Here is a 19653-nt window from a genome sequence, read left to right as displayed (position 1 = left end):
AAAGTCTCAGTGCACACATACTACTGTAGTGTGGAAACTGCAGCAAGCTTATGTACAGGGCTGTAGCGCACCATGTTTTTTAGGCAGGCACGTCCAACAGGTAGATAGTGATCTACCGGTAGATCACTGGCTTCCCCCATAGAAGCTTGGCTAAAAAAAGCTCAACATTTTCCCCTGCACCCCCCAAAAACTGGGCTTTCCCCTCCCTAAAAAAAAGAGCTCAACAACTATTTCACCTGAAACCCAAAAAAGAGGGCTTCATTCCTAAAAAAAGCTCAACTCCCCCCAAAAAGGGGGTAGATCACTGCCAGTTTTTAACTCTCCGAGTAGATCCGAGTCACTTGGGAGTTGGACACCCGTTAGAGGAACAGTATTCCATTTAACATTAAGGATAGCATGAGATCCCACTTATTATATTCAACTTACTCTGTCTTGGATTGTTTCATCCAGTTATCACTGACCTTAGGTCTGAAAGAAGTGTCTAGAAACCACCATGTGTCCTACAAGTTTGTAACTTGCAAGGGAAGTTAGGGAGCACTTAAACGCACACCCACCATACTCTCAGCCTGTTGAGATTTCTTATATATACTTGCTGGACTTGATGCTGCTTGCAACAGGCAAAATATGCTAGCTCTTCTATTCGTAGTGAGGCCACTAGTTCTTTTTAGACCAACTAGGCTTACTATGTATCTAATCAAGTTTTAAATTCAAGTGTGCAAGGAGTGGCGCTGTGGTCTAAACCACAGAGCCTAGGGCTTGCCGACGGGAAGGTTGGCAGTTTGAATCCCCACGACGGGGTGAGTGCCCGTTGTTCGGTCCCAGCTTCTGCCCACCTAGTAGTTCAAAAGCATGTCAAAGTGCAAGCAGATAAATAGGTACTGATGCAGCGGGAAGGTAAACGGCATTTCCGTGCGCTGCTCTGGTTCGCCAGAAGCGGCTTAGTCATACTGGCCACATGACCCTGAAGCTGTCTGTGGACAAACGCCGGCTCCCTCGGCCTATAGAGCGAAATGAGCGCGCAACACCAGAGTCGTCCACCACTGGACCTTAAGGTCAGGGGTACCTTTACCTTTACGTGAGGAGTTACACTTTCCCCTTCATCTGGCCAGATCATCTACCACCTACTGGATGCCAAGGCAATCAGAAGCCTACTAAGGATACTTTATCTGGATTTTTCTGCTGCTACTGATCATGAGATAAGTGCACATCCAATAAAAGTTGTACCACTCAGGATAAATAGGGTAGAATAAAGTCCGTCGCACATTCTGGTTTCATTTTGGAAGCTGCAATGATTTATCCATCATGTTTATCTGGTAATAAAGACATTCAGAAAACAGCTAAGATTGAAGAGGCATTTTAGGCCTAGTCTCCAGGGAATTTGAGCTTGCAGATGTGTAACTGGCTGCATGCCAGCACATTAATCTTAGGAACGAGCAGATCTACTGTTGGTGAAATGGCAAGCAGTGGTTAAGGGGCAGAGAGAGTCAGCAAGCTACAGCAGAAGTGCTATTACCTCCCACGTCAGCACTTGCAACATGACATTCCACTTCTACGATCTCACCAGAAGTTTTATTGAAAACTTTAAATACTTTGCAGACATGTTACATGACTTCCCAGTTGGGAACCTGGACAATATGAACCAATTGAAAGTTTGATGCAGAACAATTTCCCCCTCAGCCACAGACTCATTGGTGCTCTTCAGCCAGCTTATCAGCCTTTGCCACAGCCTCTTCAATAGGACCCACCAAGTAGAAAGCCTGCTCAGGGAGGTGGTCATACTCTCCTGCAAAGGAAAAGATATGCAGCAGTCAAACAACGAACTGTTCAGGAAAAGCAGCAGATTGGCAAACATGTTTCTGGGCAGCATAAAGTGCTGCCATGCAAATCTGCCCAGTTGCCTTTTGGAGGCTTCCTTTCATGCTACGGAGGACAGAAGTGGTAAATCAGTATGAACTGCCCGGAGCCACCTGCAAGCCCATTGTAGAGGGCCATTTATGATTACCCCAGTGACCACAAATTGGGTGCAAGTGCAAACTGCTGACATTGTATAGCTTCAGGCGTGGAATGCTCTCCCCAGGGATTATACCTTCATTATACACCCTTAGGAACCAGGTGAAAATGTTCCTCTTCAACCCGGCTGGTTGATCTCCTATATACCCTTTTAAAAGTGTTTGTGGGAAAGGGAAGGGTTGTTTTGTTCTTGCTTTTATTATGTACTTTGGGCGAGGAGTGGCATACAAATTTAATAAGTAAAATACCAGGACAACTTACCTGCCAGGATCGCTTTGAAGCCCTTGATGGTTTCCTTTAGGGGTACCAGCTTGCCTGCATGGCCAGTGAAAACTTCAGCAACCTGGAAGGGCTGGGACAGAAACCTCTGAATTTTACGGGCACGAGCCACGGTAAGCTTATCCTCTTCAGACAACTCATCCATACCCAAAATAGCAATGATGTCCTGGAGGGACTTGTAGTCCTAGAAAGAACATATGCATGTGACCAAAAGCAGCAAAGGAACCCTGAAGGAGAGCAGGCCATGCACCAAATCTACATTTTGCCTTTTGAACAGCCGGTGGTACTACCAGTGAGTGTAAAGTTTATTGGCATAAACCTGTGCAGAGATTGTTTTGCACATGAGATTTTAAGTAATTGTGTGCCTGATCCACCCTCCTCACCTGCAAAATCTTTTGCACCCCACGGGCCACATCATAATGCTCCTGCCCCACGATATTGGGATCCATGATACGAGAGGTAGAATCTAGAGGGTCCACAGCTGGGTAAATGCCCAATTCAGCAATGGCACGAGACAACACGGTGGTGGCATCCAAGTGGGCAAATGTAGTCGCAGGGGCGGGATCAGTTAAGTCATCAGCCGGTACGTAAATTGCCTGCGAAGAGAGAAGACTTACTAGAGTGCCATATTGCATTATGCAAGCAGTTTAAATGTTAACCACCTGAAGGAAGAAAAACAGCTGTGTTGGATCAAAGGGGGAGAGCAATTGGACGAAGGGACAAGTTTGTTATTAAACAAAGCACAGAGTGAACTTTGTGGGCAGTTTTGCCATCCTTAGAGAGGTACTTGTTTTAACAGTTGTTACCTGCACAGATGTGATAGATCCCTTCCGAGTTGTTGTGATTCTCTCTTGCATGGTACCCATATCAGTTGCGAGAGTAGGCTGGTACCCCACAGCTGAGGGAATTCTGCCCAGCAAGGCAGACACCTGGAAGAGAAGGAATATGCAGTAATTCAACACCAGTGTGGCTGACAAGTATATGATCTTCTACCTGTCTGCAAAACAGAACTATTTACACACCTGATAAGAGAACTGCACAGGACTGGCAAGAGCTGTAATTAGTATTTTCTCCATATGCTTTAGCTAGGGCTTTGTTCAAGTGGCCTGCTCCAAGCAGGCAGGAAACGAGTAAGGCAAAAAAACAAACAGAGGTCTTAACAGGAAGGAGGCGCAAAGAACTAGAAATTTCTGCCTTCAAGGGATAGGGGATCCTAAACACACCTGGAGACATCCAACACTCAAGGCAGAAACTCACATTTTTTTTAGACTGAGGCCTTCTCACTAGCAAGCTTAATTGAAGCTTCTGCTGGAGGGTAACCTAGGACATCCAATCTTACCTCAGATCCAGCTTGTGTGAAACGGAAAATGTTGTCAATGAAGAGCAGTACATCTTGACCTTCCTGGTCCCTGAAATATTCAGCCACGGTCAATCCAGTTAGAGCAACCCTAGCACGAGCACCAGGTGGCTCATTCATCTGTCCGTAAACAAGTGCGACCTGAAGGATAACAGGAAATTCATTACAGGCTAGAAAGCTTCTATGCCCCTCATCAGCCCCTCCCAGGTAGCTTCAAATGACATATAAAAATATTTCCTCCAAAGGCAGGCTCTTGCTACTACAAATGTTAACAAGAAAGCCTCTTCGGCCTGTGTACTTCAGTAATTCTGCTGGCTTCCTATGAGCATTTGGCACAAGGTCCAGACTAATTTTCAAAATTCTATAGACTGGTCTCAAACACAGCGACCAATTTCTGGTGAAAACTACAAAATTCCCTTTTGAGATGGCAGATAAAGTCAACCAATACTGAATTCTTGGGGCCTAGATTATTCCCTTCTCACCTGCGTAGCCTGAATAGCTTGCTCACCTTGGATGTGGTATCCTTCAAGTTGATGACTCCAGATTCAATCATTTCATGGTACAAGTCATTTCCTTCACGAGTTCTTTCCCCAACACCAGCAAACACTGAGTAGCCACCATGGGCTTTGGCAACATTGTTGATAAGCTCCATGATCAGTACTGTCTTGCCTACACCAGCACCACCAAACAGCCCTGGGAAAGAAAGTCAGTTTAGTATTCAGCCTTTGATTATGCACCCTCTATCATTCTCCTTCTTTTCCTTCTCAGAAATAAGAGTGGCTTCAGCAATCTCAGAAGAACGAAAGTCATAAATTTACTCATCAGTGAAGGAAACAAAGCGCTTGTCAGGATTTTAGGTTCTAATTGCCTAGTAGAAGAGGAACACAAATTGTTGGGGCAGGAAACTTGGGCATTCAAGGCATTGACCACCCTATCCCAGATAGAACCTGTTCCACGCGGGTCGTCTGGTAACTTACCAATTTTACCACCCTTGGCATATGGTGCAAGAAGATCTACAACTTTAATGCCAGTCACAAGGATTTCTTGCTCAACACTCATCTCAACAAACGTTGGTGCTTCAGCATGAATAGCAGCAAGTCTGCAAAAAAGACAGTTGGCCACACATTATGAAAAACTGTGCTCCTATATTGGGTATTCACAAAGTGTTTACCAATAATTCTTAAACCCAACCCCCAGTTTGGCATTCACACACTGTGCCTGCTTTAGACCAATAAGTCTGAAACACCATGGTTTCATTTGTGTTTTAATCATAGAAAAACTGCACATGTCTAGTTTTAGTTCAGTAAGAGTTGGAGCAGAAAAAACAGAATTTGAAATCTATACACTAGTTTCCATAAGAAAAATGCAATATGTAAAATATGTATTTTGAACAAAACTTTTTAATTTTAGATTAAGTTTATTTTCATTTTCTAGCATGGAGTGCTAAAACTAATGTGTCAGCAATAGTAGGTTATACAAGAACTGCTCCACAGCTGTACAGTTATCATGCTGCTATTAATATGGTTTATAATTTAGCACTGCATTACTTAGGCTAGCTCTTAGCGGCCAAAAAATAACAGAGATTAAAGAATGATCATGAAAAAAATAACTGCTGGTATGGCTTCTCCCACAAAATTCTCCAGACCCTCATAAACTGTAGTGGTGCTCTGCTATCTAAGCTCAACAACAGCTGAACATGAAGACAGCAAGAGTTCTATAAAACTGAAAGTACACTAATTAACATGCTTTTGCTACCAGCCTATGAATGGTTGCCTATCATTTAACCCTCAGATTCACACTTACTGTTTGGTTGTTATTGGGCCTCTTTCATCAATTGGCTCTCCAATCACATTCATGATTCTGCCAAGGGTCTCAGGTCCTACAGGAATTCTGATGGGTGCACCAGAGTCCAAAACTTTTTGGCCTCTCACCAAGCCTTCTGTACCATCCATAGCAATGGTACGAACCGTATTCTCACCTACAATGGAGAACAAACTTTCTAAGTTGCATTTCCCACCAAGCCTGATGAGTGCAAACACATTTCAATATTTAGAGGGGGAAAATACTCCATGTTAATCCCCTGTGGTAAATTACTAAAGGAAGCTTTACTTTTGTCTGAGAATGACATAAACATTGGGCATGGAAACAATGTACTTTCCATTTAACATACAGAGAATAGAGCTAAAATTCAGTACATTGTGTTAACAGTTTTATGACTGAAAAAGCACTTCAGTAAAGATTTATTTCAAGATTAGAACATGAAGTTCATTACAATAAGATACCAAGGCCAAGATGGAAAGGCAAGTGATCTCTGTGTTTGAGAATTTCAAATAGGTAATCTGCTCCTTACTGTGTTGGACCATAAAATGCCAGTGCCTTCAGAAACTCCTACATTCTCCTGGGTTGGAGACTGATAAGTAATAAAAATTGGGCCACAACACTGAGCCACAACACCAGTCAACAAGGTCCTGTGTCCAGTTATCTTCTGGTTAGCAGTGGATTTAAGATTCCTTCTCAGATCATAAATATGGCTTCAGCAAGCTCAGAAGAACGAAAGTCATTTTACTGATCATCAAGGAAGGAAGAGTTAAAACATGACTAGAAAAAAGCCAAGGAATACAAATGGGCCTTACCTAAGTGCTGTGCTACCTCCAGCACCAGCCGTGTATCTCTGCCTTGCACCTCAAGTGCATTGAGGATCGGTGGCAGGTCATCGTCAAACTGGACATCCACCACAGCACCAATGACTGCCACAATGCGCCCAGTGGCAACTCCGGCTTTAGCTGCAGGAGCTGTCTGTGCAGCATAGTTCCGGCCTAGAGGACAACCATGGCAGACATGACGATTAAGTGGTTATCACAGAGTGTTTCCCCACCCCAAGGCTGCAAAGGAAGCAAATGTGACAGGAGTTACCGTAGCTTAAGACTCCCACCCTTTTGGCCTGGAGAACCCACTGAATCAAGGAGAACTTCAGGCTGTGACCTTGTAACCCTCATTCCCAACTCCTTGAGGTTACCAGTGTGAGACTAAGAAAGAGAACAGACTGCTCCCAAGCACAAAACATTTATGCTTTATACACCCCTTAGCCAGTTTCCAGCTGCAGAGATCCTCCACCCCAGCAATCCATGCCTTTTCTACTTGTCTCTGTGTCCACTGCAGACACTCTGCAAGACAGCTCTCTATGCTGGCCTAGCCGAGTCTAGCACCGGCAACCCAGACCCACCTCCCTCACTACACCAGGAGCAACCCCCCCCCAACTTTCTGGCATAACCTTCCCTTAAAGGCCAGGCCCCTTCATACCGGCCACCTTGTCGCAGGTGATAACAGACGCACTAGTCTCGCGTGCTTCGGAAACGCTTGCACACCAAGGACCAGCGCTTTACCACCGCCACTCCGACACACTGCGGAAGCCTTTTCCCACCGCCATCTTCCGTCGGCTCCCCTGCAACCTCCGCTGTTCAAACAAGCCACCTTCGCTTCCCAGTTCAAAAAAAAAACCGATCCTTGCTAGGGGCCACGCGGCGCGTGAAAGGGCAGCCTTGCGCTCACACGTCCACGGGGCTTTTGCGTGCACGCTTCCCCAAGCGAAGCGCTAGGACTGCTATGTTAGAAATGCCTCCGAACAACGATGGCAGGGAGGGGGCCCCGTGTCCTGCATAGGGGGCACAGATGCGTGTCGTCCCTCCCGCCCCAAATGGGAACTGAACCCATAATAGAGGAGGATAATATTTAAGATGGCAGGTTAAAAGGATTTGAACAGGAGCACCGTGGATGTTAAGACCGGGAAGTCAAAATGCTAAGGGAATATTGCGTGGAAACCGAATTGAATTTGTTAAATTGTATGAAAATCAATTAAAATTTATGACAAAAAAGGATCGGGACCATGGGCTAAGTGGGGCTCATCCAGAGGGGCATCTTAAGTTTGCCCTCCCTAATAATAATAATTTTTTTATTTAGACCCCGACCATCTAGCTGGGTTTCCCCAGGCACTTTGGTGGCTTACAGCATATATAAAAACGTAACAAAAAGCCTGACTGCAGAGAGAAGGCCCTGCAGCCTGCAAGGCAGCTTCTCCCGCCGCAGAAGAGCAGATTCGGCATAATGATTTGCTGGGTCAGTGGGATGCGAGTCTCCCCCGCCCCCACCCCCCACCCCACGCCCGAGCCTCGTAGGCCCACGCCGTCCTCTCAGCGCTTCACACCCGCCACTAGGCCCCAAGGTGACCCCGCCCTCGGGCGTCTTTCCTCGCCCTCCGCTCACTCACGGGCCTCGGTGGCAGCTGAGGCGGCCCCGCCGCGGAGCTTCAGCAAGTCCTGGAGCGGGCTCGGCGCGCTCCGCACGCCCCGCAGCAGGGATGCGGCCGAAGAGGCGCAGCAGCGACCAGCGAACCCCAACATGGCGGCCACCGGCTGACTGAAAGAGCAACCGCAGCCGACAGCCTCTATCAGCTCCGGCTGAAGGGCGGGATGGCGCCGTTCGAGTCGGCTACTGGCCGGGGAGTGTTCGGCTCCCTGAAGCTTATTGGGTTAGCTGCTCTGTCACTCACCCACTGGAGCAATCGCGGGGTGGAAAGGGCTGAGCGAAAGGGGAGGTGCTATGGGGATGTGGCCAGCTAGCAAGTAGCCTACTGGGGCAGGGATCTGCTCTTTATCACTATAGCTCTCCGCTACAGGCTAGAGCCGACGCCTTTCAAGGAAACCCGACTTGATCATTGTTCGGAATTGTGGAAGTTCCCGCCCTTACGGATATGATTAGTCAAAGAAAGGGGAGGCGGGTTTAACTTTTAAGCGTACAGTATACCAAAGACAGTGTTCTCGAAGCTACGAACATGAGTTTGACCAAACTGCGGGAGGCAGTGCAAGACAGGAGTGCCTGGCGTGCTATGGTCCATGGGGTCACGAAGAGTCGGACACGACTAAACGACTAAACAACAACAACATACCAAAGAAACTGGATTGAGCACGTGTCCCAGATTTGTCCTTGCTTTAAACTCAAGTTTTCAACATTTTATTAGGTCGAAGGGACGTCTGAATGCCCACCAGTAAAAGTGAACCAGTAATTTCGGATTCCAATTAAGTTTGATATAAATGCACGGGTATCTGCAAGAAAGGCTGTTATTCTATTTGAGCACACTGATTTGAATGTGTGTAACGCTGTGGTCTAAACCACTGACCCTCTTGGGCTTGCCGATCAGAAGGTCAGCGGTTCAAATCCCCATGATGGAGCTCAGACAGGGTGAGCTCCTGTTGCTCTGTCCCAGCTCCTGCTAACCTAACAGTTCGAAAGCATGCCAAAAATGCAAGTAGAAAAATAGGTACCACTGTGGCAGGAAGGTAAACGGTGTTTCCGTGTGCTGCTCTGGTTTCGCCACAAGCGGCCCAGTCATGCTAGCCACGTGACCCAGAAAAACTGACTGCAGACAAACGCCGGCTCCCTTAGCCTGTAAAACGAGATGAGCGCCGCAACCCGAGAGTCGTCTGCAACTGGACGTAACTGTCAGGGGTCCTTTACCTTTTAAGGCTGCACATGTGTATTTCCCAGTTGATTTGCCTAAGACTGTCTGTTACATTTGTACTGCATCCTTCCTCCAAGGGCGTTAGGCTGCCACGGATAATTTTCTTTCTTTTCTATTCTTTTTGCACAGCAAGCCCCCAAAGGCAAACTAGGCTGAGATGATGATTGGCTCAGACTCAATGGTGAACATACTAGCTGAATGTTGGACTTTGAATCTAGGTTTCTCCCACCCAAGTCCATACTGGTAGACACTTCCCAACTTTTTCAGTGTATGACAGAGGCAGAGATTTGGGTTTTCTAATTTTAATTCTCAGACTATTATACATTTACGTTACACTGGAAAAACCAATACTGTACAAGTAACTGAAGATCCTTAATTTTAAAAATGCAAGCGCCTGACTTCCAAACTCTACTGAGAAATAGCAACTGTGGGATTGATGAGGGCAAGTTGAGACAGCCCTTTGAACAGGTCTTTCAGACTTAGCCCTTCTTTGCAACCAGGACTCACAAGGAAAAAAATGCGTCTGCAGCCCTCTACTGCCCTAACAGACATGCACAAGACAGGGAGCCTTATAATCTTATTCAATTATCCTAAAGTCAGAGGAGGGTCAAGAAGCAGCACTGGTTTATCAGGATGAAAGGCACCCACTTTGCCAAAATAAGTAACCCCAGCCCTGGCAGATTTCCATTAACAAAAGACTCTACGGTTAATAAAAAGGCATCTGGTCATGGAGAGAACCCAGTTTGGCGTTATCATCTGTCCTATATTAGGCAAATGCTCATGAGAAAATACACACTATTTTCTCCCATGAAGAGGCAAACCTTCTAAGCTTGTAGAGCTAAGTCTAACAGAAAAGGGGGCTGAAGGAAGAATCCTGGTTTCCTTTTCTGCTGTGAGAGGCTGGGGGTTCTAGGTAACTGGTGTACTGAACCCAGGAGTCAGGGCTGGTTCTGTCTTTCCCCTGGAGACACTTGGAAATTAATAAATTAGAACAGGGCACCTGGATATCAAGACTCCCAGATTTTCTGGGAGAAAATATGTATTTGGTGCTTTTGGGCAGAAAGCCAGTTGCTCATGTTGCCTCTCAATAATGTCAGGTCTACAGTCTCAGGGATATCAGAGTGCCAGGGTATCCTTGATGAGGCGCCGCATGGTTGTAGTGACAGAGGTTCCAAGTGAGTCAGTGATCTGGTAAGCAATCTTGTACAGGTAGGGCTGGACATCCCGCAGCCCCGTATCAAAGACATTGTCCACCTCAGACTGGGTGGGCATCTTGGGCAGGTACTCATGTCGGTTCATCACTTCTACAATGTTGATGATCTTCTCGCAGAGTTTCTCACCAACCTTCTCACGACAGATCTGCCGCTCCTGCTCGTTAGCCAGGCTCACCACGTTCACTTTGACCGTCCACACTTCCCATGGGATACACTCATCAGAGAATGGCCACCGTGATTTCTTCTTCTGGTAGAACTCCAGCGAGATCTGGCCCATCCCATCATTGCCCGAGTTCCGCAGTGCATCCTGGGAAAACAGAACCACCAATGAACATTTTACAATGCTGATTCCCAAAGACCTTAACAGATAGAAATCACTGCTTCCTGTACCAAGAATCATGCTGTGCATCCACAGTCAGGGTGGATAGACAGTTGTATGGCCAAAATTTCATACGATCCGAAAGCTTTTCAGAACCTAGAAGATCAAGCACATTTTCTTGACTCCCAAGCCTGAGGATTGCTCAAGGCATTATTTGCTAAAAGGAGTTAACTCTGGTTCCAGTCATCAATTGGCTGGATGGCTTTACACTATATAAGACCCTGTCTTTCTACATTCATTCCAGTTCTTTCCCTTCAGCCCTACATGAGCATTGTCATTCACTGTGCCTGGCATCCATTTTTCTTTCTCATATATTACCAAGTTTCAAATTTAAACATCCTATTGATAGTTACCAGAATGCAGATTAAAATATGTCTTCCAAATTATGTACATTTATTCATAGTATGTGGGATCTGTATGACAGAAATCTAACCCAACTCCACTGAACAGTTGAGCAAAACAATGTGCTTATAAAACTGGAGGCAGAACTCCTTGGTGTCCTAAATCCCTTTACCGTATTTAAAAAGGTCACAACTATCACCCAGCCATGCTGTACAAAACACTTGTTAAGATATGTGGAGAATGATTCCATGCAGACCTGGGGACATCTGCAATAAAGACTTGCTGGACATAGAAAAGGAATGGACTTCTTGAGCAGGTTTATATGGGACGAGGTGATTCTGCAAACTATCCAGTAGCAGGCTATTTAGGGAAATGAGCCTGGAAAGAACTTGGTCACCAGTGAAGGTGGCAAAGGACTAGAGTCACATGTTCCATTCTCTTGGTCACTGCCCAAACCTTGGTGGCTCAATTGCGTTTTGGAAAAATTGAAGTTTTTGAACCGTCTTCATGGGCAGTCTCATGTACTTAGAAAATAAACAGTGAGTAATAGCAAGTTTTACCTTGAATTCCCCAACAGCTTTTCTCAATGCCCGGTCAAGCTCATCGGACGTAACTCTAACATAGGTAAAATCAATGAAGTCACAGTCAACATCTTGTGTGCCGACAGTCCCAATGGAGTAGGTCCCTTCCTTCTTGTAGTGGAACTTTCCTGTGCTGCGATGGAGCAATATGGTGTGCAAAACAGCGAGCATCGCTTCTTCAATCTGGCGCCCCTCTACTGATATCTCCAGTACCTCTGAACGGCAGTTCATCCTGGCTTTTGCAAAGGAAAATAGATAAGCTGCCTTCCCATTAAAAAAGCAGTGCAACCAAAACAGAGAATGGCAATATTTATGGAGGGTAGGAATACCCAACAGCAAAGTGTCAAGCTATGTGTCAAGCTAGTTTTAAACGAAAATAACAATCCTGGGATAAAATAATTGTGCAAATGGGAGAAGAGGGGGATTTTTTGTGATGAAGGAGAATAAAAACACTTGATTCATTTTCTTCCTCTGCAAGGAAATCAAATTATCAGTGTAACACAAAGAACAAAATGGCAACACAGATTTGTTTTGTCTTCTTTCTTCCACATCAGCAATGGAATTCTAACTCCAAACTCTCTTTCCCTCAGAGAATTATGGACACTGTAGTTTACCCCTCACAGTGTTACAATTCCCAGAAATTCTTGACCGAATTACAATGCCCAGAATTCTTTGAGGGGGGAAACGTGCTTAAAGTGTGACTTAAAGGTATATAGACCTTAATGTCAAATAGCAGCCGACTTCAAGCAAGTGTTCAGATTGCCCTCTAGTGGTTTCATGTGTGGCTTCAGTTTGGAAATGCACCTGAATAAGCTGAATTTCATTGCAGAGATTCCTCGGTGATCATTTAGCAATACTTCTGCTAGTAAGCTTAGATTATTTTTATTAACAATTCAGAGGTTTTATTATAAGCAGAAACCATATGTTCTCTCATACTGTATTACGGTGTGGTACACTGGTTTGTGATGACCAGCTTGTTCTCTTGACAGAACTCTATTAGCCTTTGCCCTGCTTCATTTTGAACTCCAAGGCCAAACTTGCTAGTTGTTCCTCTTATTACTTGATTCCCTACTTTAGCATTCCAATCCCAAGGCAGTGATCTATGAAGAGCAAGGTTATGCTCAAAATTCTACAAGGCAGGCTTCAGCAGTATGTGGACCAAGAACTCCCAGAAGTGCAAGCTGGATTTCGAAGGGGCAGAGGAACCAGAGATCAAATAGTAAACATGCGCTGGATTATGGAGAAAGCTAGAGAGTTCCAGAAAGACATATACTTCTGCTTCATTGACTATGCAAAAGCCTTTGACTGTGTCAACCACAGCAAACTATAGCAAGTTCTTAAAGAAATGGGAGTGCCTGATCACCTCATCTGTCTCCTGAGAAATCTCTATGTGGGACAAGAAGCTACAGTTAGAACTGGATATGGAACAACTGACTGGTTCAAAAAAGGAGTACGACAAGGTTGTATATTGTCTCCCTGCTTATTTAACATATGCAGAATTCATCATGCGAAAGGCTGGACTAGATGAATCCCAAGGCGGAATTAAGATTGCTGGAAGAAATATCAACAACCTCAGATATGCAGATGACACAACCTTGATGGCAGAAAGTGAGGAGGAATTAAAGAACCTTTTAATGAAGGTGAAAGAGGAGAGCGCAAAATATGGTCCGAAGCTCAACATCAAAAAACCTAAGATCATGGGCACTGGTCCCATCACCTCCTGGCAAATAGAAGGGGAAGAAATGGAGGCAGTGAGAGATTTTACTTTCCTGGGTTCCTTGATCTCTGCAGATGGTGACAGCAGTCACGAAATTAAAAGACGTCTGCTTCTTGGGAGAAAAGCAATGACAAACCTAGACAACATCTTTAAAAGCAGAGACATCACCTTGCCAACAAAGGCCTGTATAGTTAAAGCTATGGTTTTCCCAGTAGTGATGTATGGAAGTGAGAGCTGGACCATAAAGAAGGCTGATCGTCAAAGAATTGATGCTTTTGAATTATGGTGCTGGAGGAGACTCTTGAGAGTCCTATGGACTACAAGAAGATAAAACCTATCCATTCTGAAGGAAATCAGCCCCGAGTGCTCACTGGAAGGACAGATCCTGAAGCTGAGGCTACAATACTTTAGCCAACTCATGAGAAGAGAAGACTCCCTGGGAAAGACCCTGATGTTGGGAAAGATGGAGGGCACTAGGAGAAGGGGACGACAGAGGACGAGATGGTTGGACAGTGTTCTTGAAGCTACAAACATGAGTTTGACCAAACTGCGGGAGGCAGTGGAAGACAGGAGTGCCTGGCGTGCTATGGTCCATGGGGTCACGAAGAGTCGGACACGACTAAATGACTAAACAACAACAACAACACGCTGGTTTGACAACCATGTCCCTATGGAGGGTGGTGAACACAGCACATGATATCATGGGCTGTCCTCCGAGTCCACTAGATGTCATCACGGGAGACCATTGCCTCAGAAGAGCAAGGAACATTCTCAGGGATGACTCACACCCTGGCCAGCACCTTTTTAATCTCCTGCCCTCCAGAGGAGATCTAGAAGCATGATAAGCCACACCAACAGGTTAAAGAACAGTTTCTACCCGTGGGCAGTGAGGCTGCTGAATGGAAGACTGACGTTCGGGGTTGGTGGTCTTACGACAGCACATAGAGTGTAACAAGGACTGAGAGATTGTGGGGGGAGGGGGCTCGTTTAATCTCACTGTAAACAAGTGGTACAGTGAATAAAGTATTTCTATTTCTATTTCTAAACAACATTGAAAAATAGCTTATTTTCCTTCATTCCTTTAATCCATGCTTCATATATTTTAATCTGAATTTTAAAATATCAGGAAAGACACAGATATAGCCAGAGTGTAGACTTGCTATTTGTTTCTGATTTAATATTAAAATTGAGTGTTGCTAAATAAGAAACCATTGCTTGAGTCCCTGAAGGGGTGGGAGAAATACCCTGGAGTTTTGCTCAACATTTCTAAGTTCATACAAAAACCTAGGAAGAATTAAAAGAAGCACAGATTAATCCTGTGAAACAAGCTTGTGCACACCATCCTCCCTGAACTAGCCTGGGCAGTCATGTGAACAGTTGCCCAGGGAAGAAGTCTCCCTAGGAAGAGGCTCCCTAGGATGAGCAGGGAACAGAACTTTTGTACTTTTTAGAGATGTACAGAAGAGGGAGTTAGCGAAGGTCCAGCAGTTCTTACCTTCACAACACTGCCTGTGCAATGTTGTATACAATCCTATGTAACAATGCATTTTAGGAATGACCATTTTTCTATAGAAAATACAGGAACAGCAAATGTTCCATTATGGAAAATGTTTCATGCCACGTCGCTGCCCGAGCCCTTTAAAAGCGGTCAAGCATGCAGAGAAATCAAGCAGGAGAAGCTCTGCCTATCATTTCATCTGCATGCCAGAAAAAAATTAATGTGCTTATCTTTCGCAGGTCAACCGGTCAAATAAAGTTCACTCTCTAGGTCAGGCATAAGCAAACTCCGGCCCTCTAGATCAGGCATCCCCAAACTTCGGCCCTCCAGATGTGTTGGACTACAATTCCCATCATCCCTGACCACTGGTCCTGTTAGCTAGGGATCATGGGAGTTGTAGGCCAAAACATCTGGAGGGCTGTAGTTTGGGGGTGCCTGTCTTAATCCAATCCTGTTTTAAGAAGCCATTATTTACAAGCAAGGGTTCACCGGGTCTGCACCCTGACAATTTCTGTGAGGCAACACACGACAACCTTGTGAGGCAGTGGATAATATGCAATTAAACCCTGTCAAAAAAGAAGCACAGCGCTCAGCTTTTTATTCATTTATATATATACCGGTATATATATATATATATATATATATATATATATATATATATATATACCGGTATATATATATATATATATATATATATATATATATATACACACACACAAATTAAATTTATATACTGTCCTCCTTCAAAATATCTCAGGGCGGTCCTCAGAATAAAATACAAGATAAGACAATTAAACCAAAACAACAGAACAATAACCCACTCACCCAGGGCCGGATTTAGGTTTGATGAAGCCCTAAGCTACTCAAGGTAATAGGGCCCTTTATATGTCCAGCTGTCCTTTGTCAACAACAAATTGTCGCTTTTTTGTGTTGAATATAAGCTATATGGTAACTTATGGACCTAACAGGTATCTAAAGACATTTCTACATAACAAAATATGTATTTTATCAAAGTAATTGTTCAACTGAAATATAATTAAGAAGTACAGGGTGAGTCTTTTAAAAGAGGCCCGTGGAACATGTGTACTCTATTAATATGCAGGGTGAGTCCTCTTTTAAAGGACTCACCCTGTATATTAATAGTGAAATACAATTAAGAAGAAGTATATTAATAGTGAAATAATTATTAAGCTCTAACTTAAAATGATTTTTTTATTCATAACGAACTTAATAATGCAAACACATGGGCATTTGTCAATAGGAAAAGTTCCTTTAGAAACGGTTTACAAAGACACATAATCTAGTCTCTAGAAACTTGCTATAACATAAAATAATAATAGGTGTAAATATATGATGCAACTACTAATAATAGCACCCTATACTGTATATAGTAATGAGCAAACCAGTGATACTTTGGAAATGTACATCGAGTCCCCCCCTTTAAAAATTTTTGGGGCCCCCAAGAGAGTGAGGCCCTAAGCTATACTGTAGCTTGTTTAGCTTATATGTAAATCCGGCACTGCTCGCCCCTTACCAGTTTTGTAGTTTATCAAAGCACCATCGAAGGCTACGAAGCCACAGGGACGAGCGGGTGGCGACGGTTGGTTACCAAGGCAACCAGCAGGCCGAGGGACCGCGCGCCGCTCACAGTACGGAAAGAGGGAGGCGAGCTGTCCCCCAACCCCTTCCCCCTTGAGAATATGAACTGGAGACTCACCAGCCCCAACCGCTGATGCTTCCCAGGCCGAAGAACTTAACCCTCGGACCAGCCCAAATAAAGGTGAATGGGAAGCGGGGGGGGAGAGGTCTAGAGCCTCTTAACGCAAGCCGATGCTATTCTTCCTGCCGCATCCTCTGACAGGTATGTAATGATAGAGGGGTTGTTACGTAACCGATGCAGCTCGTTTTAGGCGTGGCTTCATTCCTTTCCCTCTTCTAGGGCTTTGGGAATGAAAATATTCCCCCCTCCCGGTCGCTCGTGGTACGTTCCAACAAAACAAACGTCGCGCAGCGAGAATGGAACGTCACAAGGGCGCGACTTCCTGGTCCTGCGGAACGGACTGAGCTCTGAGTTGCCACCTATAGTTCCGGCGATGGGATCGTGCTGTCATTTGAAAGCTTTGGGGCTTTAAAAACACACACACCTATGTATACAGTACATTAAAAATACATAAAGCCCCGCCCCCATCCGTATAAGGGCAATACGTTTATTAGGCGAACTATTAAATAAAAATGCAAACAAAATAGCGTGCAAGCGTTCAAGCTAGATGGTAACAATCCAAAGGAGGGCGGGCTTCTGTACAAAGTTCAGTACGAAGACAAACCACCGTCGTTTCCCGCAGGTTTACATTCCAGTAGATTTATGCTTTTGGGGATCAAGACATTGGGGGTGGGAGGTTTCCAGTGATGAACCACACCTTGGGGTGCAATTCACACTAGAAACCGCTTTTGCTTACGAGGCATCACTGTGCTGGTACTTTTCTCAAACCCCACTGTCACGCGTGGGGTAAAATTTATGACACCAAGCCGTATCTCCCTTGTTTATAACGCCGTTCCGCGCCACGTGCAATTGTAAAGTGGAATAAAAAATGGGAATGTCTTAGTTCGCTGCACTGTCTTTATGACGCAGTGTGAGAAGTGAATCTTGCTTGAAATGTCACTTTCCACTAACATTCTCTCTCCACTAACATGCACAGGAGAGAGCGAAAAGAGGCTGAATCCGAAGAAATGGCTATGGGGAGAGAGGAGACTCTTACACACATCCTATCATCCTTGCTGGAGGGGGTGACACCCTCCCACAACACACACGACCCGCGTTGTTTCTGGCAATATAAACCCTTTCCTTTCTCCACCCCCAGTCGCCAGTTAGTGGCTCCAAACCTCTCTCTCCCAGTGCAAGTTTTCTGCAGGGCCCCCAGAAACAGCTAGGAATCGGGGAGGGCGGAGGGATGCCTACCACCCTGCTAAGAACCTGTGGGGAGGGGCGCTAAAAAGGCAGGCCTAGCGCCGCAAGAACAGTACAAGTCCACCTTACATATTCAAACTTAACGGGTTCTTTGCGGCGGGGGAACTTTGTCACCTGTTCCCCGCCTGCTCAGCCGGACACTTCCGGTCACTGGAACGCAGGCGGAAGCTGAAAGCGCACACGCGCGCTTCTCCCTCCGAAGAATGCGCAGGCTCAGCAAAGGGCGAGCGGCGTCACCGGAAGGGGCGGGGCAGAGAGAGGAAAAGAAAGATGAGAGAGAGAGAGAGAGAGAGAGAGAGAGAGAGGTGGGTAAGTGAGGGAGACGTTTGAGCGGGAATTCTGAACTGCTTCCTCCGAGCTCTAGGTTCTGGGCGGGAGTGGAGTATTATTTCTGACTTCATTCTCTTACTTGGGAGGGTCTGAGGGCTTTCGAAGTGCAGCATGAAGTCTGGCTCGGGGAAGGAATGGTCTTTAGGGTGGAGAGACGGTCACTGGTAAGGATATAAAAAAGCAACATTTTCTGTTCTGAGCTGTGTTAGTTGCATGCAGTCGCTAGAACGCGCCACAACATCATCCATGCGATCTCAGGGAGCATTTCAATTTCAAATATTCTGATAATTTCTACTTTCAGTTTTGATTTTTGTTAAATTTACTTGATGGGAGGCAGTACATCTATGGTTGGAAGAGACCAGTGTTATTCTTTTTCTAGTAAACGAGGTCATCCAGAACACACCTCCCTTGTTTCTCATAATGGCAATGGCACCCACCTGAGTGGTGGTGCCGGAACTGAGTTCTGGTGAGTTCCACCAGGGGGGAAAGCCCTGGAAAGGGACCCCAACAATTCAAAGTGTTGGTGCTGACCCTTAAAGCCCCAAATGGCCTCGGCCCAGTATACCTGAAGGAGTGTCTCCACCCCCATCATTGAGCCCGGACTCTGCGCTCTAAACATTCTACTCCTGTGAGACGTGATGGTCCCAAAAGTATCACAGTTTTCCAAGAGCATTTTGCGAGCATCGTTGAAGGGTTGGAGAGATTATCGCTAGAAGGAAATAGCAATATATAAGGAAACAGGCATTCCAACTACATTCTGCTGCCACCAAAGCTCAATTCATCATTGCTCTGATAGCCAAGTATTCCACCTTCTTGGAACCTGTGGCAACTGCTCTGCAGTTTAAAAGTCCTGCACCTGCTCCATTGTTCAGAGCACATCAAACTGATCCTTAGAGTAATAACAACTTGCCGCAGTGATGCAGAGCAAGTTGCTACAGAGCTCATAGAGGATGTCTACAAGATTACCGAGGAAGTTGGAGTGGAAGTGGTGGTGTCAAGATTTGTCGGAAGACAGCAACATGGCTTCAATTTTCCAGCATCCATCCCTTTAGAGTGCTGGAAGAGATTTCTAGTAATTCCTTACTTGGACTCTTTAGTGTCTTCGTTCGAGCAACGTTTCTCAGAAGAGCGTTCGCCTGCCTTTTCCATTTTGGCTCTACACCGCCTTATCATGTTGGAGATGAGCGTTCAAGACTTCAAGACGAAAGCCAAGCAGTTCTCAAGTTTTTATAAGTTGCAAGACTTTGACTCTGAAGCTGAACCGTGGTACTCCATGTGGAAGGAGAAGAAATTCAGCAAAGAGTAATTAAAAGGGCTGAACATAGCAGACCTAGGAAAAGAGGTGGAAATCTTTTACAACAAAAAAGCCATCCACCACTTGTACCGTAAGAGCCGTCGTTCATTACCTTGCAGAGAGTAAAGACCTGGCTGAGGTCAACAATGACAGGGGAGCACCTCAATGGGCT

The 19653-nt window shown here is 45.3% G+C and overlaps 2 protein-coding genes and 2 non-coding genes across 7 annotated transcripts; all 4 read right to left on the bottom strand.

Moving 5' to 3' along the window:
- Positions 1 to 1547: 1547 nt before the first annotated feature.
- Positions 1548 to 8081, bottom strand: ATP5F1B (ATP synthase F1 subunit beta). The gene is made up of 10 exons (XM_035103514.2): positions 7911 to 8081; positions 6280 to 6462; positions 5450 to 5624; positions 4624 to 4745; positions 4155 to 4339; positions 3629 to 3787; positions 3096 to 3218; positions 2673 to 2885; positions 2272 to 2473; positions 1548 to 1783 (listed from the first exon to the last, which is right to left on the bottom strand). Exons 1-10 carry the CDS (start codon positions 8041 to 8043, stop codon positions 1686 to 1688), a joined length of 1593 nt encoding a protein of 530 aa, XP_034959405.1. The 5' UTR covers positions 8044 to 8081; the 3' UTR covers positions 1548 to 1685.
- Positions 4406 to 4477, bottom strand: LOC118081635 (small nucleolar RNA SNORD59). The gene has a single exon (XR_004692102.2). It is a non-coding gene; the product is annotated as a small nucleolar RNA SNORD59 (small nucleolar RNA).
- Positions 6156 to 6228, bottom strand: LOC118081634 (small nucleolar RNA SNORD59). The gene has a single exon (XR_004692101.1). It is a non-coding gene; the product is annotated as a small nucleolar RNA SNORD59 (small nucleolar RNA).
- Positions 8082 to 9447: 1366 nt separating the features above from the next.
- Positions 9448 to 18046, bottom strand: ATG101 (autophagy related 101). Of its 4 annotated transcripts, none has more exons than XM_035103484.2 (3): positions 17927 to 18046; positions 11657 to 11913; positions 9448 to 10682 (listed from the first exon to the last, which is right to left on the bottom strand). In XM_035103484.2, exons 2-3 carry the CDS (start codon positions 11906 to 11908, stop codon positions 10278 to 10280), a joined length of 657 nt encoding a protein of 218 aa, XP_034959375.1. In that variant the 5' UTR covers positions 11909 to 11913; positions 17927 to 18046; the 3' UTR covers positions 9448 to 10277. The 4 variants fall into 4 exon arrangements, with proteins under 4 accessions (XP_034959375.1, XP_034959368.1, XP_034959384.1 ...); XM_035103477.2 differs by lacking the exon at positions 17927 to 18046 and adding an exon at positions 16610 to 16750; XM_035103493.2 differs by lacking the exon at positions 17927 to 18046 and adding an exon at positions 16427 to 16740 and having other exon boundaries at positions 11657 to 11909.
- Between the last annotated feature and the right edge of the window lie 1607 nt (positions 18047 to 19653).

This window comes from Zootoca vivipara, chromosome 2 (genome assembly GCF_963506605.1).
Source record: "Zootoca vivipara chromosome 2, rZooViv1.1, whole genome shotgun sequence".
Lineage (NCBI taxonomy): Eukaryota > Metazoa > Chordata > Lepidosauria > Squamata > Lacertidae > Zootoca > Zootoca vivipara.
This window is presented reverse-complemented; position numbering and strand designations above follow the sequence as displayed.